The 23257-nt window shown below is 38.7% G+C and overlaps 1 protein-coding gene across 1 annotated transcript; it reads left to right on the top strand.

The window, feature by feature from the left end:
• The first annotated feature begins 555 nt into the window (after positions 1-555).
• HTRA3 (HtrA serine peptidase 3) lies at positions 556-22900 on the top strand. Its single transcript, XM_042812817.1, has 9 exons — positions 556-1199; positions 9621-9720; positions 11184-11406; positions 12363-12557; positions 15232-15264; positions 15927-16041; positions 19956-20004; positions 21367-21462; positions 21923-22900. The coding sequence occupies exons 1-9, from the start codon at positions 782-784 to the stop codon at positions 22086-22088; spliced, it is 1395 nt and encodes a 464-aa protein (XP_042668751.1). The 5' UTR covers positions 556-781; the 3' UTR covers positions 22089-22900.
• Positions 22901-23257: the final 357 nt, after the last annotated feature.

Here is a 23257-nt window from a genome sequence, read left to right as displayed (position 1 = left end):
CAAAAGAGAGGAGGTTTAGATTGTATATAAGGAAAGTGAGTGTGGTGAGGCACTAGAACAGATTGGCCAGAGAGGTGGTGGATGTCCCATCCCTGGAGATACTCAAGGCCAAGCTGGATGGGGCTCTGAGCAACCTGATCGAACCGTTGGTGTTCCTCTTTGCAGGGGACTATATGATCTTTCAGAGTCTCTTCCAATCCAAGGATTCTACGTGGGGAGACAGAATAGCTTTCTACCCCTCTTTTCCCAGAAGTCACAACTTCAGATACACACCTTCACACGTGTGTGTGTATATATAAATACATACCCGTTATCGTAGCGCATCCTCTTCCCTCACACCTCCACACGGCCGCAGCGGGGCTGTCCCCGGGCCACCAATTCACCAGGCGTCCCCGCCCAAGGGGAACGAGCCGTCCCTCCCCGCCCGGGGTGTGGCCTGGCGGTGGCGGTGCTCTCGGCCGCTGCTGGAGGCGGCGGCGGCCGCCCTGGGCTCGTCCCACATATATCCCCGCCGCTCCGCTCGTCCCGGCTTGTCCTCGCTGCGTTCTGCGGCCGCTGGGCTATGGCCGGGTCCGTCAGCGCTGCCAGCTAGTCCCGGGGACCGAGCTGCCCTCCCTCCCGCGGCTTCGTATTCCAGCCTCTGCCCTCCCGTGTGCCGCTCTCCGCGAGAACTTCCCACCCGCGTGAGCGCTGCTCGACTTTCCCGTCCCTCGCTGCACCGCGACCGCGCTTTTCCTCTTCCTTCCTCGCGCCCCTCCCGCCGCTCTCCCCGCAGCCGAAGATGCGGCTGTCGCTGCTCAGCTCGCTGCTCCTGCTCTGCCTCAGCCGTGGCTCCGCTGAGATCCCGGCAGCCCGAGCCAAGTGCCCGACCCGCTGCGATGTCTCCAAGTGCCCCAGCCCCAGCTGCCCCAGCGGCTACGTCCCCGACCGCTGCAACTGCTGCCTTATCTGCGCCGCGGGAGAGGGGGACTCGTGCGGCCGCAAAGAAGACCCTCCCTGCGGGGACAGCCTCGACTGCCGCTACCCCATGGGCAAGCGCTTCGCCAAGGGGGTCTGCCAGTGCAAGCTCAGCGCCCAGGTGTGCGGCAGCGACGGCCGCACCTACGACAACATCTGCCAGCTGAAGGCGGTGAGCCGCAAGGCACTGCAGCACGGTCTGCCCGCCGTCGCCCAGGTGCAGAAAGGAGCCTGCGAATCGGGTAGGAGCATGGCAGGGCCTGCGGCAGGTGGTGTGAGCAGGAGGGTGGGGAAAGGTGAGGTTTGGGGTCGTTGGGAGGGCTGGGTGCTCCCCCAGGGTAAGGCAACCTGTCCTCATGGTGGTAGTTGCTGTGGTGGGGGTCAGGGACATGTGAAGAGATCAGGTCCTCTCTGAACAGCACAGATCCTTCTTCTTGATCCTCTGGTAGAGGTGGGGAAGGTTGCACAGTGGTGGCATGGTTATGGATACCTCAGTGTTGTGCCCATTGCATAGCAGTGACCGCAGGCACAGTTGTCAGGTCAGTACAGCACTGACACCCTCCAGGCAGCACTACAAGCTTCCCCGATACCGTCTGCATCGCCCTTGTTTTGGAATCATTAAGTTTGGGAAGAACACTAAGATCATCTATTCCAAACACTGGCCTATGCGTGTGGCCTCTCTAGGCCATGTCCCTCAGTGTCACACCTGCTCTTTTATTGAAAACTTATACAGATGGTGACTTTACCACCTCCCTGGGTAGCCCGTTCCAATACTTCACTCTTCCTGAGAACTTTCTCCTAACATCCAACCTGAACCTCCTGTGGTACAACTTAAAGCTGTTACCTCTTGTCTTATTGCTGTTACCTGGGAAAAGAGGCTGACCCACACCTCTCTACAAGCTCCTTTCAGGGAGTAGTAGAGAGCAATAAGGTCTCTCCTGAGCATTCTCCTCTCCAGACTGAACCATCACAGGGTTGGCAGTCACTATTGATGCTTTTCAGTGACGTTACATGCCTGGGCCGCCCTGCAGAGCTGTTACGACACATCCTACACAGAGCACAGCCCTGTAGGTGTGCTCTGAGACCTTCCCTGGAGATGTTAGCAGATGTTAAATTTATTCAACGGATGAGTATCTCTAGAGGATACTAGTTAAAGCTGTGTAGCTTAAACTGCGCAGAAAAAGCACCACATAGAACATGTGAAGTATAGTTTTTCATCTGTTTTATTTTTCTCTGACAGGAGATCTTATAGCCATAGTCATTCCCCTTGAAAGGGGAATGAATGCCTGCAAATTTTCCTTATGATTTAAAATGCACAGTCAGGATATCAGACAGTCCTTTGTTTTTCATTAGCATATGGCCTTTGCTTGTCCTATGCTATTGTAATAATCTGTGATAATCTCAGGCTGGATGGTATAACTTTAAAAAGCTTAGTAACCACCTACATTGAATTTTTTTTGTCGTTGTTACTAAAATTGGTCACTTCATGGAAGTGTTAACATTTCTAGTTTATTTTCACACATTTCCTTGTATATTATTTTAAGGTGGTATTTCTACATCCTTTCAAATACTCTTCCTGGAAAGAAAAATCGTGTGTAATAGGGTTTTAAATCATGTATTAGTGCATCCATAATGGCAGGTGAACCACTTAACCATTCTACTTATTTATAGGTAGCAAACTTCTTAAAAACTAGGAGAGGTGGAAGGGGTATTGATGGCCTTTAAAACCTTTCTGTGTCTGGGGGACTTCTCATATATTCACTCTTCAAAGAAAGCAAACTGTGACATGAGGAGGGAGGAGGTCAAACAATATTCCCAAATTTTCTTTCTGAGTATCTTTTCAGAGCCCAGGATTGCTCGGGTGCTAGCCCGGAGCTGTAATGATGAGTCTCTCCAGTATTTTGCAGTTGTAAGTTGCTGTTTGTTTCTTTGTATTCCCCATAAGCATCCATTAGCTTTAGTACTTGGTTGGAACTGGTTTGCTTGATATATTTAGAGTGTTCAACCAAAATGAGTGAGCTAGCCTGCGTCCAGGGGCTTAGATACTGTCAGGGGGTTGGAATATGATTTTTTTTTTTAAGAACTCCTCCTGAGCCTGCTGTTTAATAGGCTTAGGAATTCAGAGTATTGAAAAAAGCTTTTTTTTTTTTTTTTTTTTTTTTTTCTCCTTCAAGCAACTGTTTTAGTGCTCACTTTATTTTGGCTTTATGTTTTGTTCTGGTAAACCTCAGCTTAGTAAAAGCATCTGGTTCTCTGTGAAGTTTTAATTTTTTTTTTACTCAATTCTACAGCTGTACAAACTGAAGCTCAAAGAAACTAAGTGTCTTGCCCAAGGTCATATTGAGCTGGTGGTTCAGCCAGGAATAGAACTCAGTTATGATACTTTCCTTTTTTTTTTTTTTTTTTAAACAATAACATGCAATGTCTGTAATGAGAGGTTTTAGAAGAAAATCAACAGTTTGAGATTATTGTCGGGTGTCTCTATTTTCCCCACTGGTGAAAGAAATCTGGCCTCAGATGACTCAGAGTTTGGAGGCTTAATCTAGTTTAAAAGTCAATGCAGTTTTACTTAGCCATGCATACGTTAAAACAATTACAGGTAATAGTAGCCTTACATAGCATGACTTAGGTCTTTTCAGAATCTTCAGTGGCTCTGAGGAGCATCTCTAGAAACTTCTGTTTCTATCACAGAATCATAGAATGGCTTGAGTTGGAAGGGACCTTAAGGATCTTCAAGCTCCACCCCCCCCACCACAGGCAGAGCCACCAACCTCCAGATCTGGCACTAGACCAGGTTGCCCAGGGCCCCATGCAACATGGTCTTGAAAACCTCCAGGAATGAAGCATCCGCAGCTGCTCTGTGTAGCCTGTTCCAGCACCTCACCATTCTTTCTGAAGAACTTCCCTATGACATCCAGTCTAAACCTTCTCTCTTTGAGAACCATTCCCTGTTGTCCTATTACCCTCTACCCTTGTAAAAAGTCGATTCCCTTCCTTTTTATAATCGGCTTTTAAATACTGGAAGGCTGCAATGAAGTATTCTTATACTACTTATGCTGTTAGTTTTACACATCTGAGCAGACCCATAGTCTGGACCCATAGGAATGGTATGCAGAACTTCTGGACATATTTAAATTATGTGTTACAAGTAATTGTGATGGTGTTTTTTTTTCCCACCTGTTTAAGATATCATACTGTATGGTAATATACTGAAACAGTTAGCTTTTTCCTTTCATTTGTCACTTTCTGTCACAAAATTGTATAGATGAGAGTAATGCCATAAATGTTTATGTAAGACAAACTCTGTAGTCAAAGACCTGTTCCTACAGAGATTTATTTTCCACTGTAGCAAATACAAGATTGGACAGTGTTGCACATCAATCTATTAAAATGTCCTCGCTCAAAGTATTCATGAGATCGCGTGTAATTTATGGCTGGTTTATCTCAGATATTTTCTTACACAGAGGGATCTTCATGAGCTCTCAATACAGCATTATCAGTACAGTTAATAATTCTTTGCAGTTTTATTTTGCTTATGGGTTCTTGAAAGATTGGTCCAATGTCAAAAGAAGATTCGGATTTTCTAAGAAAAAATGAAAGACTGATTAGAAAACCTTTGAAAAAGGAAATTCCAGGAAGCAAGTCCCATTGGTTTTAAAACTGATTGTTTGCAGGGTTCTGCCTTGTATAACTGAAGTCACTGTTGCATAGTGGGCATAATGTAAAGCCTTACCCTTGTCTTGCAAAGATTTAACTGACAGGAGCCTAGAAGTTCAGTTCCTGAAAAAAAGAAATTGAAAATACAGTTAGCCTAAGGAGTGTAAATGCTAGTAGTTCTGCCTGAGGCATTTGGAATATGCAAGTGTGTAACCATAAAGATGCAGAGGAGTAACTAACTGAGCATGTAATTGCTTGCATTTCTGAGAAATTCTCCAATTAAGAGGTACTGAGGTCTCCTACCAGCATTGCTGTCATCAGGGCCTGGCAACTGCCTCCAGCTCTATTTAGAGAAACTGTTGCAAGGTATTGGCTGCAAGTAAACTCCAATTACATTTCTTTACTGATTGTTTTCCTTATGTATGAGATTATTTTGAGTTCCTGCAGGTAAGGATGAATCTTGTACACTGTTTGTGTATTTTGAGAGTACAGCACTTTATGTTCTCATAAAAGATATACATCAAAAAAGAGATGTTCTTCAAGTGAGAATCACTTGGGAAGGAGGAATAACAATCTTCTGAACTCAGTGAGGTGGTTAAGTACCTTTGATGGAAGGCATGCACTAATTTTTCTGTCTAGTCATTGTGACTGCTGTACTGCACAAGAAAGCAACTTTGGTGTTGGTTCACCAAATTGTTTTCATCTGTTCATGGTAGACATCCATTGTATAAACAAGTTGCCTGAACCATAAAGTGGCATTAAACCCATCAAGGCTTTATGGTCAGTGCACAGCTATGCAACTTGATCTTAATGCTGAATTCATCAGAAAAGCTGCCCATGAACCTACATTTCCAGCAGATGTTTCTGTTTTTTAAGTAGAGACTTTATAATCTTTTATTTGTCTTTCATTTATTTCCATGAAAGCACAATAAGGACAATATTTATCCCTGGAGATCAGATCTGCCAGGTTGCAGTCTTTCCTTAGACATAATAATTTTGCTGAACATACAGATCCTTTCTGTAGTTGGTTTTAGAAGAGGAATGGGAGAACAGTCTCAAAAGAGTAAGTTTCCCAGGCTCACAAATTCCTAACAAATTTAAAATTGTGGCTTTTAGTACAAAGTATTGTCTTTAAGAAAGCATTGAATGTGATTTGATTAAATTCTACAGTAGGTTGGCAGATATTCAAAAACTTTCAGTCTTCTGAAATTCTAAATGGTTCTAATTTTATTGTCTTCAGAGGAATAATGACAATTTATTTCTGCTGATTTTTTTTTTTTTCCCAGTTCTTTTTCAACTCCACAAATTTGTCGTTGCTCCTGATTTACAGCTGTGTTAATGTGATTGGAGTGAGTTTATTGCCTCTGCAAGAAAGTAAACATAAAGCTATTAAATGAACTCATATCCTGTAGGTAATGCTGTTATCCAAGTCTTTTGCTGAAAATAAGTGACTCCTACCTGACTGTCTCTTAGCTTTAGCCATATAAATCCAATGTAGTTGGAACCCATAGAATTGGAACTGTGAGATCAAATTTAAAAAAAACAGACTGAGTGATTTAAACTCCAGCTTATGCACTTATGCCCAAGTATGGATTTTAAGTGCTCTGTGAGGGGTGCTGGAATGAGAGTTCAGATTTGCTGAATCTGATTGATTTGAGGGTATGGATTGGACAAATCTAGTTCTTTTAATAAGAAAGATACAGAAATCTAAGGACTTGTCCAGTAGTATAAATTTGTTTTTGCTTCAGGTTTGCAGCATTTTTTTAATTTCTTGGTTATTTTATAGATAGTTGGCTTACATTATTTCTTTTTGCCAAGATAAATTAGCTTTGGCTAATGTGAAATGATTTTGAACATGCAGTAACAGCATGGAAAATAATGGATGCTATTGAAAAACCTTTAAAAAAATATGCAGCAGATCTCTGTAGGTCAATAGGTCAAAAAACATGAAACTTAAAGCTTTTACAGCCACAGTCCAGCAGAGGTCTGAGAGCTGCATGGAACTGCCAGACAGCAGGAATGTCTGGCCCGGAAGAGGAGAATGAAAAAGTCACATTTGATTTTATGTTTCAGTAAGAGCAGTAGCTGTACTCTAGCAGGTAATGCAAATTAAAAGGTAGATTGAAGGTCTGACACGTAGCTTCTCGTCACCCCCGGCTTCCAGAATGGGATTGAAGAGAGGTCAATTTCTATGCAAGCATCTCAAGATTGTAAGTCAATTTTCACAGTATTTAGCCCTCAGTAGATACTAATAAGGACAGCTCATCTCTCGTCAGCCCAATGATCTTCAGCTAGACCTTTCCTACAAAATTTACATATATATTATTTTTAATCCTCATTTGTTTTAATTTTCCCCTTCCACTAGGAAAGGCCAGTTGGGATTCACCTTCAGGTCTGAAGGTCTGAGTCTTGCTATTTTCTGATCCCAGCAGCAAAGCTCAGGATTTGTGTTCAGACCAAGAAATACTCTAACAGAAATATGGAAAGAAGAGAGGCTTTGCTTCAGTTTTACAGTTTTGTCTCCATTTTATTGCATTTTATTTTCTTCTACTCTTTCAATATTCAATGTTCATTTGCTGTCTTATTCAGATTTTCTTTCTGCTTACCCCAAATCATCCCTGGAAAGCCACTGCCAGTCATAATGTTTGCCTCGTGATGGGTTAGGAGCTGTGTGAAGCTGAGCTTTTGGCAGGCTTCCTCCTCTGCTTTTGGCCATGTACAGTGCTGCAACAATTTGGTGTGGTGGGAACAATTCAGCACTCAGCAGATACAAAGACATTTAGTTGCCCTTGCTCACACAGAGCCACACTGATATACATCAACTGGAAGCCTGCATTCACACTACTTTTCCCAAACACACTTTTATTCTAGTTCAGTGGCTGAAGGTCTGTCCAACTGATTTTCATAGATGTGTAGACATTTGTATTAATATATACTTGATGATAATGTTGCATCCTACCAGTGATCACTTCTGTGTATGCAAGCATTTAAAGTCACGTTAGTAGACTTCAAAGGATACACTGTGTAATCAGAGCAAGCTTCTTGTGAGCTGAAGCTAAGATTAATCTTCAGTGCCCCAGAAAGCAAAATAAATGACAACATATTGTGCTTATATTTGTGTGACTTTTTAATTCTTGCTTGTATCGTCTCTTTTAAACCCAGTACTGAAAGAAGTATATTCAATTGTTTAGAGTGCTTTTTCAGAGTGTGTGAGAATGTACATAGAAATAATAGACTGAAAGTAGTCCTGCCAAGTTCCATCTGTTTATACCGTATCATATAAATTTAGCTTGCTAAATGTAAGCACGGTTTCTTTACCCTTGAAAGTAAATTTCATGTCCAGTAATGGGGAAAACTGCTCACAGGTTCTTATGGAGAAATAACCAGTTGTCTTAGTCTGATCTCTTCAATACTTTTTTTTTTGTTCATAGTGGTTTTCTGTCTGTTCCAAAAGTTACAAAGCTACTGTCATTTTTTAAGTCCTTAGATACAGTGGCGAAAATGACCTTTGAACTGAGAATTACACAAAGTAGTATAAGACCTACTGTGAGCTCGTTCTTCAGCGTGAGTTGAACTTGGAGCAAATTATGTTGGCACAAAACATCACTTCTGTATAGTTGGCGTCGTTTAGACAATAAAAAGTAGAAGTTACAATGTGTCCCTCTTCACCAAATAGAATTCTAACTCCTGGGCTAGGTAGTGTGCTGTAGCACCAGATTTGATTGTATCCAATCACAATTTGTCTACTTGTGCCCTAGATCCTATCATTAACATTGATGTTTGAACGTAGTGATATGTCCCCTAGCATATGTTTAAGATATGTGGTGATGCGTCTCCATATATTAGGACTGTAGGTAAGCGTGGCATTCTACCACAAACACTGTTATTTGTTTCTGGTGTTGTGACATTAGAAGTCATGATGCCTTTTTCCTCTAAGGTCTCTATTCCACATAATAATATTCCGTACTTCTAATTACTGTGTGTAGTGCTGTTTGTTGGTTGCACAGATCTTTGTCAGATGAATGCTTATTATATAGTAAACTATTGCTATGTTCAACTACTTGTGACAGCTTAAATGTGAGCTTGCCAAACTCTTTAGGTGCAAAGGTTATCATTTATAGCAAGTTTTTAGTGTATCTACTTCAAAAAATCCAAACTTCGGCTGTAAAAGCAGTTCCCAAATGCTGCAGCTATATTATTCAGCACTTGTTAGACCACATCTTGAAAACTGCATCCTGTTGGACCTCTCCATACAAGAAAGACTTTGATAAACTCTAGTGAATTCATCAGAATGCCACCAACATGGTTGTTTTGGGATGGGAGTATATGTGCTATGAGAGCCAGCTAAGGGAACAGGGCTTGTTCAGTCTGGAGAAGAGAGAGCTTCAGGAGGGCCTAACAGCAGTCCTGGTATTCATGAGGAAGTTATTGAGAAAGTGAACCCAGGCTCTTCACAGCAGCAAGTAGTGGAAGGATGACCATGGGTATGAGTTGCAACAGGAATTTCTACAGGAAATGTTCAGACTAGGTGTAAGAAAAACTTCTGTCTCATGGGGTCAGTGGAACAGTGGGACAAGTACCCATAAAGTCTCTGTCCTTGGGGGTTTTCAAGTTCCAGCTAGACAGAGCATTTGAGCAAACTGGTCTACCTTAGTAGCTGATCCAGCTTTGAGCAGGAGGTTGAACCAGAGTCCTCCCAGGATGCTTTCTAACTTGAGTTACGTTATACTCTTATGCATTTTATCATTGTCCTGTGAAGAATACTGTGGACAAAGAGACTTCTAAGAAAGTCAAAGAAATTATAATCAAGTAATACTGCTGTTTAATTTTTTAAGGCTCAAACAAAACAAGGTTTTTAACAAATCTTAATGTCTTTAGTACTTTTTCCAGTGTGTAGTTGAAAGCTGTCTTGGTAGGAGAAACAGATTTCAAATCATCTTTATCTTATCTGCTTGGTGAAAAGGGTATAGTCTTACTAACATATCCAATTCTTTCTGCTAGTATAGGTCACCTACAGTCCAGCAGTCCAAGATACAAATTCAACTTCATAGCAGACGTGGTGGAAAAGATTGCACCTGCAGTTGTGCACATCGAACTTTTCCTCAGGTAACTCTTCTAATTCTTTGAGTTTTAATTGCATTGTTTTACAAAAGTCTACAAATACTTTCCTTTCTTCCCTTTCCAATTAAACAGAACAATGTACTGACTTTACTTTTGAGTTTCTAATGCTCACAAAATACTTGGAAACATCACAATAGACTTGTATATTTAGAGAAGGATCTGAAGATTGTGAAATTGAGATATCGCACGAATAGTACAATTACCAATTTGTGTGTTCTGTTCCAGTTTAGTAGATAAGTTATACTGGTTTTAGAGTGCTTTACATATAAAATATGTATCTCATCTTTGGATGTGTCTTCATTCTTAATTAAAATAACTAAAATGTGTTGCATGTTCAATTTTTTTAACTACTTCAGAATTTTAAAAAAACAAGCCTGAAAACAAGCTGAAAAAATATATCACCATGTTGGTTGTTCCATTTTCAGTGAGATCTAATGTCAGTTGATTTTATTTCATCAGGGAGAACATGAAGAGGCAGCTTATTGACTATCTGTAACCTATCAAAATCCATAAATGATTTCTGATAGGGGAAAAAATGTGCTAAATTTGCTGTCCAAGACATACAGCATAAATGAAGCTGAGCAGAGTTTTAACATCGAATATTCAAACCTATCAGCTGTCAAAGCAAATTACTACAAATATTATAGATTTTTCGTTACCTGTATGTCCTTCTACCCAGGATGCTCTAATTTTTTGCATAAGCTTAAGCATTTCTTACATAATTCTTGTAGGTCATATTATTAAAGTTAAGATCATTTCAGAAACCTGGACTTTGTGTACGTAATGATTGGTATTTTGTGAGAATGTTACAGATGAATATTTTTTAGGTCTTTGCATTCTATATGAAGGCTATTTTTCTTTTTTTTTCTTATTAGTTTGTCCAGCAGCCTGCTGGGTGCTAATTGTAATACTGCCTTCTGCCTGGGATTGACTCCAGTTCTGTACTGCTGAATAGCCCAGAACTTTCAAACAATTTCCTAATAAGGATCACATCTTGAAAGAAGGAAGAACTTGTGGACCTTTTCTCATCTTCTGCAGCACTTTCTGTTCCTCTAACAAATCTAAGGTCATTGCAGCAATTGTTCACACAGAAAAGTTGTAGTACTCTAAACAGTTTATAAAGTCCTAACTGTCTATATTGCAGCAAATATCATCCTCCACCAAATCTACCCATTGTTAGTGTTTTTCATTTCTTTTGTCTTTTACATTCCCAATCCTTTCAGTCTCCAGACATCTTTTTCTGCCAGTCTACCCTTGTGCTTCATGATTTCCTGAGACATTCCCTCTTCAACTGCTCCTCTGCCTAGCTACAAGGTTCCTTCTTTGTTCTTCATCAGAATTTTTCCCAATAGAGGATCAGTCCATTTATCAGGTGTAAATGATTTTTGATGTAATCTTCTCTAAGTTATGTTACCCTTACAAGTTACAGTTACTACTTTCTTGTTTAGGCACCCTCTGTTTGGTCGAAATGTCCCACTTTCCAGTGGATCTGGGTTTATTATGTCTGATTCTGGTTTAATTGTGACCAATGCACATGTGGTGTCAAGTACCAATGCTATATCAGGGAGACAACAGTTGAAAGTGCAACTACAGAATGGAGATACATATGAAGCAACCATCAGAGACATTGACAAGAAATCTGACATTGCAACAATAAAGATCCACCCTAAGGTGAGTGGTATAAAGAGTTGAATTAATTAATTTGGTAACCTTATCTAAGTTTTGCTGAGTACAGATATACTGGCTTGAATATATGCTTAAGGATTCCTTGGAAACATATCTGGAGATAACAACGTACTGAACAAACTGTGTTTATAGCCTGGAAATTTTTTGTATCTTAGAACTGAATAACTTTGTCTTCTCTGCAGGGGATGGCTACAGGGAAGAAGAGGGCAGGCACTTTAGCAAGGCATGTTGTGATAGATAAGGGGAAATGGTTTCAAATTAAAAGGGGAGGTTTAGATGGGATATAAGGACAATATTTGTAGCCCTGGTGCCGGTTTCCCAGAGAGGTGATGGATGCTCCATCTTTGGAGACATTCAAAATCAGTCTGGATGGGTCTCTGAGCATCCTGATCTAGCTGTAGGTGTTCATTGCAGGGGAACTCGATTAGATGAACCTGTAAGAGTCCCTTCTAATTCAAATGATTCTATGAGCTGTTCTAAAAGAAAAACCAGCTCAGCTAACATGTGGCCAGATTTAGCTACCTTTACCTGAAGGCACAGGCCATTCTGCTTACTCATTATAGTTTAGTGTCCAGTACATTTACTAGCAAATAATGTAGAAGAAGTGGCAGGCTTGTATGTTATTTCTAGGAGGAGGAGGGAAGAATCTGCTGGAAAATAAGGAAATCTTGTTCAGAATCTTGCTAGCATTTTTCTGGATGAAACTGGAAGATAATGCTGATGGCAGTTTGTTTCTGAAGATAGTTTAAGGCAGTAATCTCCTTCAGTATACTAATGTTATCAGGCATGATTCTGGGGTCATATTCTAGTGAGATGCATTAATATATTGGAAAATATATGTTCCTAACTTTCAACTAGTTTTTTTAAATCTATCTAGACAAATTATTTTCAATATAAACTAAGGATTGCTTTTTTTTTCTTTTTCTCCTGTTGTATTTAAGAAAAAATTACCCGTATTGTTACTGGGGCACTCTGCTGACCTAAGACCAGGAGAATTTGTGGTGGCAATTGGAAGCCCATTTGCCCTTCAGAACACTGTGACAACAGGTATTGTCAGCACTGCTCAGCGAGATGGCAAAGAACTTGGCTTGCGGGACTCAGATATGGATTACATTCAGACAGATGCTATTATCAATGTAAGTACTAGGTATGTGAGAAGCTGAGCTTCACAGTCCTGGGACCTTGAAATACCCACATATTCAGCAGAGAGATGAATCCACCAAATAAAAGCTGCTTTGTTTGAAATCAGTGATAGGCTCTTATTTTTGTAGAAGACTATGCAGTGCCTGTCAGTTTTGTTCAGGCATTAATGTTATGAAAGGGATGTTAAATAAAATGGACCTCTGTGAGCTTGTTGTCTGCAAAGATGTTATGTGTGACAGACCCCTCTCATTCTGTAAATCTTGCACAGTAAGATGTGATTATATAGACCAGCAGTAAACCAATGCATTTTTCTCTGTGCTTGTTCAGCTGGTCTGGTCCAGCAAACTGTTGAATAGAGCAAAAGTTTCTTTCATCTCCATCCGTTAGAACCAGATGGAGCAGTCAAGTTCATAGCATCTGCTAGAATGTAATGTCAGGACAGCCAGGTAAGATCTTAAGGAAAGCTTTCTGTTGTTCTTGTATTTTTAAGGAGAGAGGGGGCTGTTGTTTTTATTTTGCCTTTGTGCATCACACACTTCATATAAGAATCTAGATTTAAAATGATATAAAATTTGAAATCCTGTATAAACATCCCTCTAGCATTGCACATTGTATAGAAATGCATGAAAACAATATCTTCAGAGCAGCTAGAAGAGGTTGAAAATGCTTCAGTGAAATCCTTGGATGTGTATATAACTTGTAGCGATTCTAAAAAGAGCACTGCATGCATATCTGAGGTAGAAAATGGCATGGCATTTTGCATCTTAAATGTGTTAGACTTTAAAAGAAAAATGTTTTCAGCATCTATTTGCTGAACCTCAATACCAATTTTCACATAAAAACTCATAATGCTCAGTGTTTTAAGCATGCAAAACTCTTGGCACATGCTTATCCTTACAGAGCTGTTGAGAGAAGTTTTGAGCAGAAAAAAAACCACAAGAGTAAATAGATTTTTGTGCTAAGATATGGAATAAAAATTTGCTTTTTCAAAAAGTTTCTATAATAATACAGAAGCTGAAGCTCCAAAGACATTGAATTGGAATTAGTTTTTTTAATATGTTAAAAAAAGATAGTGAAACTTAAGATAAATGTGTTATTTGGGAGTATAGTCTGACTTGGTTGCAGAGAAGAAATTAGAACATGGGATTCTTGACTTCACGCCTGTTCGCATTCCTCAAGATCAAACTGTTTTCTTGCGTGTTCTTAGGCATTCACTGCCCTCAAAAGCTAGTGAGCAAGTTTAGGTTAGCAGAGTGTATTGGATGATACTTGAGCAAGTGGAATATTGATGGTAAAGGAGGTAAGGAAAATGCAACACATGAGTTGCTTTGCCATGTGAAACCACAAAATATGGACATAGTCACTGGCATAGGGATGCTGTGTACTTAGCTAATGCACTAGTTTTCTCCTGAGAATGGGAGGAGTTTGAGTGCTGGTCTACTCAGAGCATTCCTGTGGCTCGGCCAAGACTTTCCTGTAGGAATGTGCATGCAGCTGCCTTCTGAGAAATGCTAGGACAGCAGGAACATGGAGCAGGAGAAAACACAGCCATAAGTCCTAAATGGAGCTGCATTGCTTATACCAAAGTTCCTTCTGTAAGAAGATCTTTCAAGCAGATGGAAAGTGAATGAGAGATGATAGCTGAGGAAGGCAGAAAAGTCAATTTCAATTCCTTTGTGTGTGAGACATAAAAATTGAGTGTGTGGCTTCTGATCACTGCAAAGATACAATATAAGAAACCAATCTCTATTTAAACACAAACTTCAGAGATGTTTTTAGAACTCTAATGTCTGTTTTATTCTTAAGAGAATCTGTAAGTTTTGCCCTGTGCTATCTAAATGTAAACAGTTTATATGGCTCATGTTGCTATCATGCATCACTTAGCTTTGGTTTATTTTGAGTGGTAAGTTGCTGCTTTTGGCTGTTCAGTAGATCTACTTGAAAACTCTGGCCTCACTCAAAAACAAACTTGTTGAGCCAACATGAAGATGAACAAGGAATTTCTCAGTCTCCCACTTCCTGTAGTCCTGTTCGATGTTTCTTTTGAAGGCAATTAGGTATTAGGTAATTTCAGACTGCTCAGAGCTGCAATTTGCTCTCCCTAGAGGGGGATGCATCTCTGTGTTTACTAAATCAGAGATGTACTACTCCTTATGTAGTACCTACCTCATAGCAATGCTCTGTGATTAACCTTGCAAAGCACTGTGTTCTTTTCCAGTGGAGAATAAGAAACTGACAGTGTTACAAACCAAAGTGATTAATAGAACTGTTTCAGAACTGTGCATATGTTGAATGCGCCTTAGTGAAATATAACTTCAAAACTTCTTAAATCTTTGTTCTAACATTATTTAGCAGAATTGAAACACTCACGTTAACTACTTAGTGATTCTTGTTGATTTTAAGGCAGAACTCTTCTGAGTGTTAAGGTGCTGCTTGTAATTTAAGGCCTGTTACTGAAAAGAAAAAAGAAATCTAATCATAAGGGCTGTAAACAAGTATGGTAGGACCTACTTGTAATCTTCTGCCATCAGAATTGTGTCCTTCAGTGTTGCATAAGAAATGTCTTGCTCTCTTTCATTTGCTTACAAATAAAATGCTGCTTCAAGTACAATTTTTATTTCATGTAGTAAAACACCAGTTTATTGTTCCCTTATGTCATTTTTACAGTATGGCAACTCTGGAGGACCTCTAGTTAATCTGGTAAGTTGAGGTGATATTTTTTTTTAATTTTATTTATTTATTTATTTATTTTTTAAAGCTTGCTTGAAATAAGTGGGAGAATTTTTCTTTGAAGAAGTTCATAAATTTTATCAGTTTCTAGTCAGTCAAGCTAATGGTGGACAGATACCTGAGGTTAATAGAAACAATGAAAATTAAGTTTTAGTTCATATGTCTTTGAGAAATGTTGCATTATAGGGTACAGGAAACTTTATACAGCAATTAGAAAAATACCTTCTTGTAGAAGTTGCATTCTTTCACATTCTGTAACCTGGGATGCAGGGCGAAGATGAGGTCTGGGCAATCTATGTAACTGACTTTAAAACCAGCCCTGGTTTTGCAGTTTGTAAATTCTGGCTGTAGATATATGTGACTCCACCACCTGCTTGGCGGAGGGAACGTCTTGCTGAGTGGTTGGATGGACCTTGGATGAACAAACTGTACTGTAATCTCTCTGATCAACTCAGTTAAATGAGAGAAGGATTGTGAATCAGAGCCCAGATCCTCCCTTAGAAGTAATGTTTATTTCTTGAGTGCTTACAGTGCTCCAGAATTACTTATGCTAGCTTTCAAAATGAAATGTTAGGGAGTGAGCTGAACCTTGTCACTTCAAAGCATATTAATTGAGTACTGTTTTCCAATAGGATGGTGAAGTGATTGGAATTAACACCTTGAAGGTTACAGCTGGAATTTCCTTTGCTATTCCATCGGACCGCATTACTCAGTTCCTCACAGAGTCACTTGACAAACAAAATAAAGGTAAAGTCTGCAAGAAACAGTGATGCTGTCATCTGCCAGTTATTATCTTAACTTGTCAATGGAGGTCTGGGGTCCTACTACTGAAAAACTCAGCATTAGTTTAGTAATGTTCTAATTACTCTAGTATAAATGCCTTGGACATGAAAACAGAAGACAGCTTCACAGAAATAGGAGTGACGCTTTATTATTCACACCCCTAGAAAGTAGACATTATCAGTAAAAATCTGTGAGGAAGGGCCTCTGTGGACATGAGTGATCTTTGCTACATTTCCCAAATTAAGTTGTCTTCACTTGTTTATTTGGAAAAATAAGCTGATGGAAATATTTCTTAATAATGCATTTCAAGGTAGCTGACATGATTTTGTTTCAGCCAACAAGTCCAAAAATTGTTTATTTGTGTAGGTTATTAACTGTTAATTCTTGTTATCTTCTGAGAGAGGCAGCGTGTAATGGTGGTGATGATGCCCTGGAGAATCAAACTGCTCATTTCAAGACAAGGAAGAGTAATGGTTTATCTAGGGCCATGTCTGCAGGTAGAACCAGTGAAAGTCCACCAATGGACTTTCAGCACCAGTGGAATCAGTCAGTGGATTCTTGATAGTTGGGGCTAAAAGGTGGATATGTCACAATTGAAACAAGCCACCTTAATCCCTTAGGTACCCTCAGGCACATCTGCTTCTACAGAGTGTTGAACCTGTTAACTAATGCTACCTATGCAGCTCTTGAAAGTGAAATATTTATGTTTATCTTGTGATTTGCATGTACTACTGTTTTTTTTTCAACCTTCTTATTACTGTATAATCAAAGAAGGATTCACAGTTACTCTTAGCATTAGTAACTTTCAGTGCCTGACATACTCTTTGCAGAGGCAATTTTTTTTTTTTAACTCATCGAAGGACCTCAGACAGAAAAGCAGTCATTTAGAGCTCTTGATGCAGAGAGGAAGAGAACTTCTAGCGGACAGTTTCATAATATCTGAAATTAATTTTGCATTTTTTAGGCCTTCAGCAGTAATTTTCATTTTTGTTGTATAGGCCTTATTTCTTGTCATGAAGAATTTATGTAAACAAAATTTTTGGGATGCTTTTATCATGTTTTATTTTGCTTCAACTACATTTCAGTAATTTCAGTGGGATCCGCCCTTATGGTACAATTAAGTCATAGAAGCAAGTTTAAGGGTATTACCGTTTTGCTCTAAATATCACATTGCCTGAGGATGATAAAATTCTAAAATCTCTTTCCAGATTAACTCTATCATACAGGAAATGTTCAGGAAATTATTTAATAAATTTGACCCTTAGTCTTTTAAATCTCAGCTGATCAGATAACTGCCAATTTTGTACAGGAGGTGTGCATTCTTGAAGTCCCATACATGTAAGAACTGCAAGTGTGACCTACCTAAGTACAGGAAAGGGAGGGGGAAACATTAGGAGAGGATGGCACTTGAATTAATTATTTGCACTGATAATTATTATCTAAGCATTCTATGTTACGTATGAGTATGAGTGATGCATAATATTTTCTAATGTATTTTTGACCAGCAGTTTTCTATATTCTGTATACTTACTGCTTGAAAGGTCTGAAATTCTTGGCTAATTTTGAATTTAAGTAATAACATCAAACTCCTTTTACAGGTAGGAATTCCTATGTTGGCACATCTCCATTTATATCTTGGTGGTTTTTTTTTTGTTGTTTTTTTTTTGTTTGTTTGTTTTTTAACCACTGCCTTTGGATGGTAATGGATGAGAATTTTTCAGTTTTAGTCTTACCTTTGTTATCTTTTCCTTTAGTTAGTTTAGACATGAGCAGAACGATAAAACCAGAAAGTGTTTGACATAGATCCTCTAGGATGGAAGACAGCAAGTTATTAATTTGATAAAATATTAAAGAATACATACATCCAGTGTGACCTCCATAAGGCCCCCTTGTGTTAAAATAGTACAACTGGTTTATTACGCTCATTCAGTCTCAGCTGGAACTTACAATAAAGTCGTCAGTTTTAATCTTTCTACTTATTGTTGCTGAAAACTTTGTACAACATATTTGACACGGGTTAAATCAAATGGAAGAAAGCTTTCTTTACTTAACCTCTCTCACCTGAAGCTTTCTGATGTCCAAAATGATACAGACTGGGGAGGGGAGAAATCAAGATTCTGCAGTCAGAATAACCCATAGCAAATAGCTAATGGTTTCACTTAATACAGTAGACTGTTACTCATAAAGTGTGAACCACTATTTGAAGTGTGTCAAATTTGTTACAGGGAGTGGGCTAAAAGTGATTTTTGAATAAGCAAAGGTATAATAAGATCAAACTGCCTAAAGATAAAGGTGAAATGAGACCTTTATTTATCAGTGAGTATGTAGTTACCAGATTACTTTATCCAATGCCTTATTTTTTTGCTTACATTATTAGCTACTGGGGAAATAATTCCCTTTTAGATCAGCATTATTAATGGAGTGTTTCTTCATTCTTGCCTAGCCTTTCCCTTGTTTTGTTTCTTCCAGATCAGTTTCTCTTGTCCCTTTTCTTATTTCCATTTTCTTTCATGTAAACACTCTGAACTCAGCCCCCAGAGTATTCATGCTTCAGTATCCCACAGGTGATGACCAGCAGTAAACTGAGTAATACAGACAGTAAACTGTTTGCAGAGTGTTTATCTGTGTGGTTGACTGTGGTCTCAGGGAGACAACTTCATCATTTAACTGCCTAACATCACAGAAAGGGGGAATTTATTTTTTGTGTATCAGTTACCATGTTTCACTTTTTAAAATAAAAGTGAAAATTTGTATTTAAGTGTTTGTATTTGCCGTGTAGATTTGGGAAGAATTATGAGTGTTCATGGCCATGCCCGATGCTTTTGAGACTACATTTTCATGTAATTGGGCTATTGGCACTCTAATTGCAGATTTTGATCACAGTAGTTTTACTAAAACAATAAAATACAAGAGAGCCAGCAGTTTTCAGGGAAAATCAGTGATGAGTTAGAGACATAAGACTGTCTAGAGTGTAGAAAATACCATTTTTTTGGTACTCAGCATTTTTGGTGACACTAATGGGAGCACTGGACACTCTTAAGATTTAAGGCTAATTCTTTTACTTGGGACTGTTTTTCTTGGAAAGAACAAAAGTTAGAGGAAACTATACATCTCCTTAAGAATATTTTTCCTCGTCTGAGAACATAGAGAAACTCAAAGAAATTGTGGGATAGTTATGCTGGAACAAGTAAGGGAAATATTGTTTCATACCGGATATAACTAACTACTGAAGCACTCCAGGAAGTCATCACACTGCATTTGTTCATTAAACAGCTGTGTGGTATCATGACTACTAAAAGCCAACTACTGAAATGTGGCTCTTCTCCTGACAGAGTGAATCTCTACCATTTAAATTTCTGTAGAGTCCTGAGTAAGGCCATGTGTTTGTTTTTGTTTTTATCTTGTTTTTCCTTCTTTGGAACAGAAATTGGTATGAGCCTTTCATTTTTCTCTTTACAAGACTGTCTTTTTCTCTGAAAGTTGCAAATTTTTTTTTTTTTTTTTTAATCCTGTTTCTGCAGTTATAATGAGAACGCTGTATGATTACATTGTCTTGACCAGTTTAGAAGAAGCAGCAGTTGGTTATGAGATCTTCCATTTACTGAAGTCATATGATAATAACTCAAATTTTTTCCTGAAGGAAAAGTCTTACACAGAATAAATGAGCTTCTCTCTTACTCTCATTGGCAGAGAGCAAGATTGCCATTCCATACAGCAGGGTTAAGCAAAATAAATGTCCTCAGCATAGATGTGGATGATTTGTGATTAGATTTTTTTTTTAAATACTTTGTTTCAATAGACAGATATTTGGGTCAACAAAGTGGCTATTTTGTCCATGTTTGCCTGAATTTCTTAAACACCTGTTGTGTTGTTTTCAGATAGCAAAAAGCGTTTCATTGGCATCCGAATGCTGACAATAACACCGGCGTAAGTATCTTAGAGAGGTGATCTGCATGGTTATGCATAACGTGTGAAATCTGGAGGGAATTAGGAATTGCCTGAGTACTTCCTTAAGTTCTTGAAAACATGTCTGCAGTGACAGCAGGTTTTAGTGTTGTTTAAACAAGCTGCTGCATTCAGGTGACTCTGAGGGTTTTATAGCAATTTTATCAGTACCAGTAGTGCCCAAATGATGTGAGATTTTGTGTCTAACCACTAACTGGAAGGAAAGTAGTTGTGAAAGTTCAAACCTTTGTGCTTCCATATTAACAAAATTTGAATATGGACACCTTCCTCCAGTTCTGTATTCTTTTTCTTAACGCTTCATGTCTTGCTGCTACCTGAGTGTATGCTGGAATTACAGATGAGGGTTCTAACGCCTGTGTTCATTCCCAGCAGTAGGCATATTTCCGAAGTGGCAGTAGGCTACAAAATTAAACAAGACAATTTCCAGCTGGTGTTGTAGTAAAGCCTTCTTTATTTATTGAGTTACTCTTTCAGTCCTCCCTAAAGGGTCAGATCCTCAGCTGGAATAAATCAGTGGAATGGTATTAACATCTCTGGATCACCACCAACAAAGAGCAGTTCTGAATGGTTTTCTGTGTAACTGTTATGAACGTGATGTGAGATTTCACTGGTTTTGTGGTGTCTAATGAAGCAGTGCAAGATGTGCAGGCCTTTGTTCATGAAAAGACTAGTTTTCTCACTGTTTGTTTGTCTTTTAAGTATTAGCTTCCTCAATAAAAACTAAAGCGAAGTGAAACTGTATGCAGTCATTTCAGTTTTCTTTCCATCTGAGAGTCTCCAGCTTTTCATGATGGGCAGCAAACTGATTCAGCATTAGTTTAAATCTCTCTCAAAGTGGGCCTGAGCCCACTCTGTACACGGACCCAAAATGATGTGATCTCTTCAGAAATGAGAGGATGTTTTTAGGGTCTCTATTTTGCAGTTTGTTCCTGTCCTCTTCATAAAGGCAAGCACAACCAATTTTGTGTGTGGGGAAAAATTAAGGAAGGTGTAGTTTCCTTGGAAAACTCACAGTTCTAATCTCCTATATGATGCTAGATGCTGTCAAAAGCAGTAATGCTCTAGATAAAGAGAAATTAAGAGTATTCTCCAAGATGAAAGGAGTGAAAACATTAACAAATTTCTAAGTCACCACCAGTGTTAATTGTTTGGGACAGGAATGTCTGGTCCTTTTAGCACGTAGGTCAGATAGTGCTACTTTCTCTGTGTTCATTTTTGATCACGAAAATTTAAGAATTGAAAGAATATTAGAGAGTAAATAAGAATTTCTGAATGCTCCTGCTTTTTGTAGTGAAATGAAACACTTTATGTTTCTTCTTATAGCTTGGTGGAAGAATTGAAACACAATAATGCTGATTTTCCTGATGTCAGAAGTGGAATTTATGTGCATGAAGTTGTTCCAAATTCACCTTCTCATAGGTGTGTAGAAAGCTTTGTCTTCTTCATAAATAAATCTCCAAATAAATACTAGTAGGTAGTACTCCTGTTCATATTCAAGAATATTTTATGGCAATCTTGATTTGTATTTAAACAACTTAAAATTGTGCTTTTGGGTTTAAAAAAAGAAAAAAAATTGCATGCTAGAATTCTACTCTAGCCTGAATAAGGCATTCACATAAGACATTGCCTGAACTATTGTCTACAACAGGGCCTTAGCTTAGAGGAGGAAACCTTTCAGAAAAGTTGGAAAATAAATTAACATTTCTACATACTATGTCAGGATTTGAGAAGATGCAAAGGACTCTGTTAATAGAGTCAGAAGGGTGAAAATCCCCTTTTAAAGGAAACTAAAACACATTAAAAGTTCTCACAACTGCCAAAGAGGTGGTATAGAAACTTGGTACCTTTTCTTTATTGTCTGTTTCTTCTTTTCTTGCAGAGGAGGTATCCAAGATGGAGATATCATTGTTAAAGTCAATGGGCGTCCTTTGATGACTTCCAGTGACCTTCAAGAGGCTGTGATGAATGAATCACCTCTACTACTTGAAGTTCGGAGAGGAAATGATGACTTACTATTTAACATTGAGCCTGAAATTGTCATGTAAATAGAACTGAGGAAACTCCCACCATAATTAAACACACTTACTCTGGAACACTAGATACCTCCTTTACAGCTACAGTAATTATACTTTGTTTTGACTAATGACAAGGTGGACTAACTTAATTGCCTGAGCCATTTCTGTACATAGTAGCTAGAATGAATTCAGTTATGCCATGTATTACAGAATTAACTTTCAAAGGAAATTAAGACTGGTGTTCTGGGGAGGGGGAAGAAAGCAAGGTTTGGGTAGCTGAAGGAAATGGGTTCCACCTCCAGTATAAGGAGACTTTAGAGCAGGCTTAGTTCTTCATTTAGAAAGACCAAAATACAACTGGAATTGAGGAAATATCCTGCCAGAGGAAAATATTCATAAATTAGTCATGCAGATACATGCTATTGCAGTTGAGCTTTTATATATATATAACTTTTTCAATGTGAAACTAATATTGGTGAAGCTTGTGTTTGTTCTTAGTGCTTGTATGCTACGTACCAATGCAGGCAGACTAAATCTGTAAATATTGGAAGGAACAAAAATGGTATCAGGCTATAGAGTGTTACACCTAGGTCATGCAATTTTGGAATATAGTAAATGATTCTTATAGAATTAATGCCTTATTATATATAAATCAAAACAATGTGCTGAACAAAAGTAAGTTTGAGAAAGTGCACAGTTGTTTGTTTGTTTTTGATACAAATTAGTTTTGCATTTTACTGGTAAGCTTTGCTGTAAAATTGTTATACTACTTTTGGCTTGTACTGTATAAGTTTCTACTGTAAGGAGATTAAAGTTTACACAAATAAAATGCTGGTGTAATCCTTTTATTTTCATTTATTTATTTTTTTAAAGTGTTTTCTATCCTCCCTAATTTGTCAAATGGGAGTAGACTCTCCTAGAAGAGATTTTTTTTGCAGAAAATTAGTCCCTGATGCTATGGGCTCCTACACAGCTCTATGGAATACTTATTCTGTCCTTATTTAGACAATGTTTAGAAATATTTTGCACATAAGTCATTTATTTACACTGTTTTTTCATATGCATGAATTGTGCTTTGGTGTTGTTCAGTGACTATCTAGCTGGGATCGTGTTATGCTCTGTTCTGTGGGCGTGTGACAAGAAGCAGAAAGGAAGCACTATTAGCCTTGTTTTACAGCTACAGCTTGTGAGGCTTGTAT

Source organism: Centrocercus urophasianus, unplaced genomic scaffold (assembly GCF_019232065.1).
Source record: "Centrocercus urophasianus isolate 14NV4802_14NV808 unplaced genomic scaffold, USGS_Curo_1.0 seq_13, whole genome shotgun sequence".
Lineage (NCBI taxonomy): Eukaryota > Metazoa > Chordata > Aves > Galliformes > Phasianidae > Centrocercus > Centrocercus urophasianus.
This window is presented reverse-complemented; position numbering and strand designations above follow the sequence as displayed.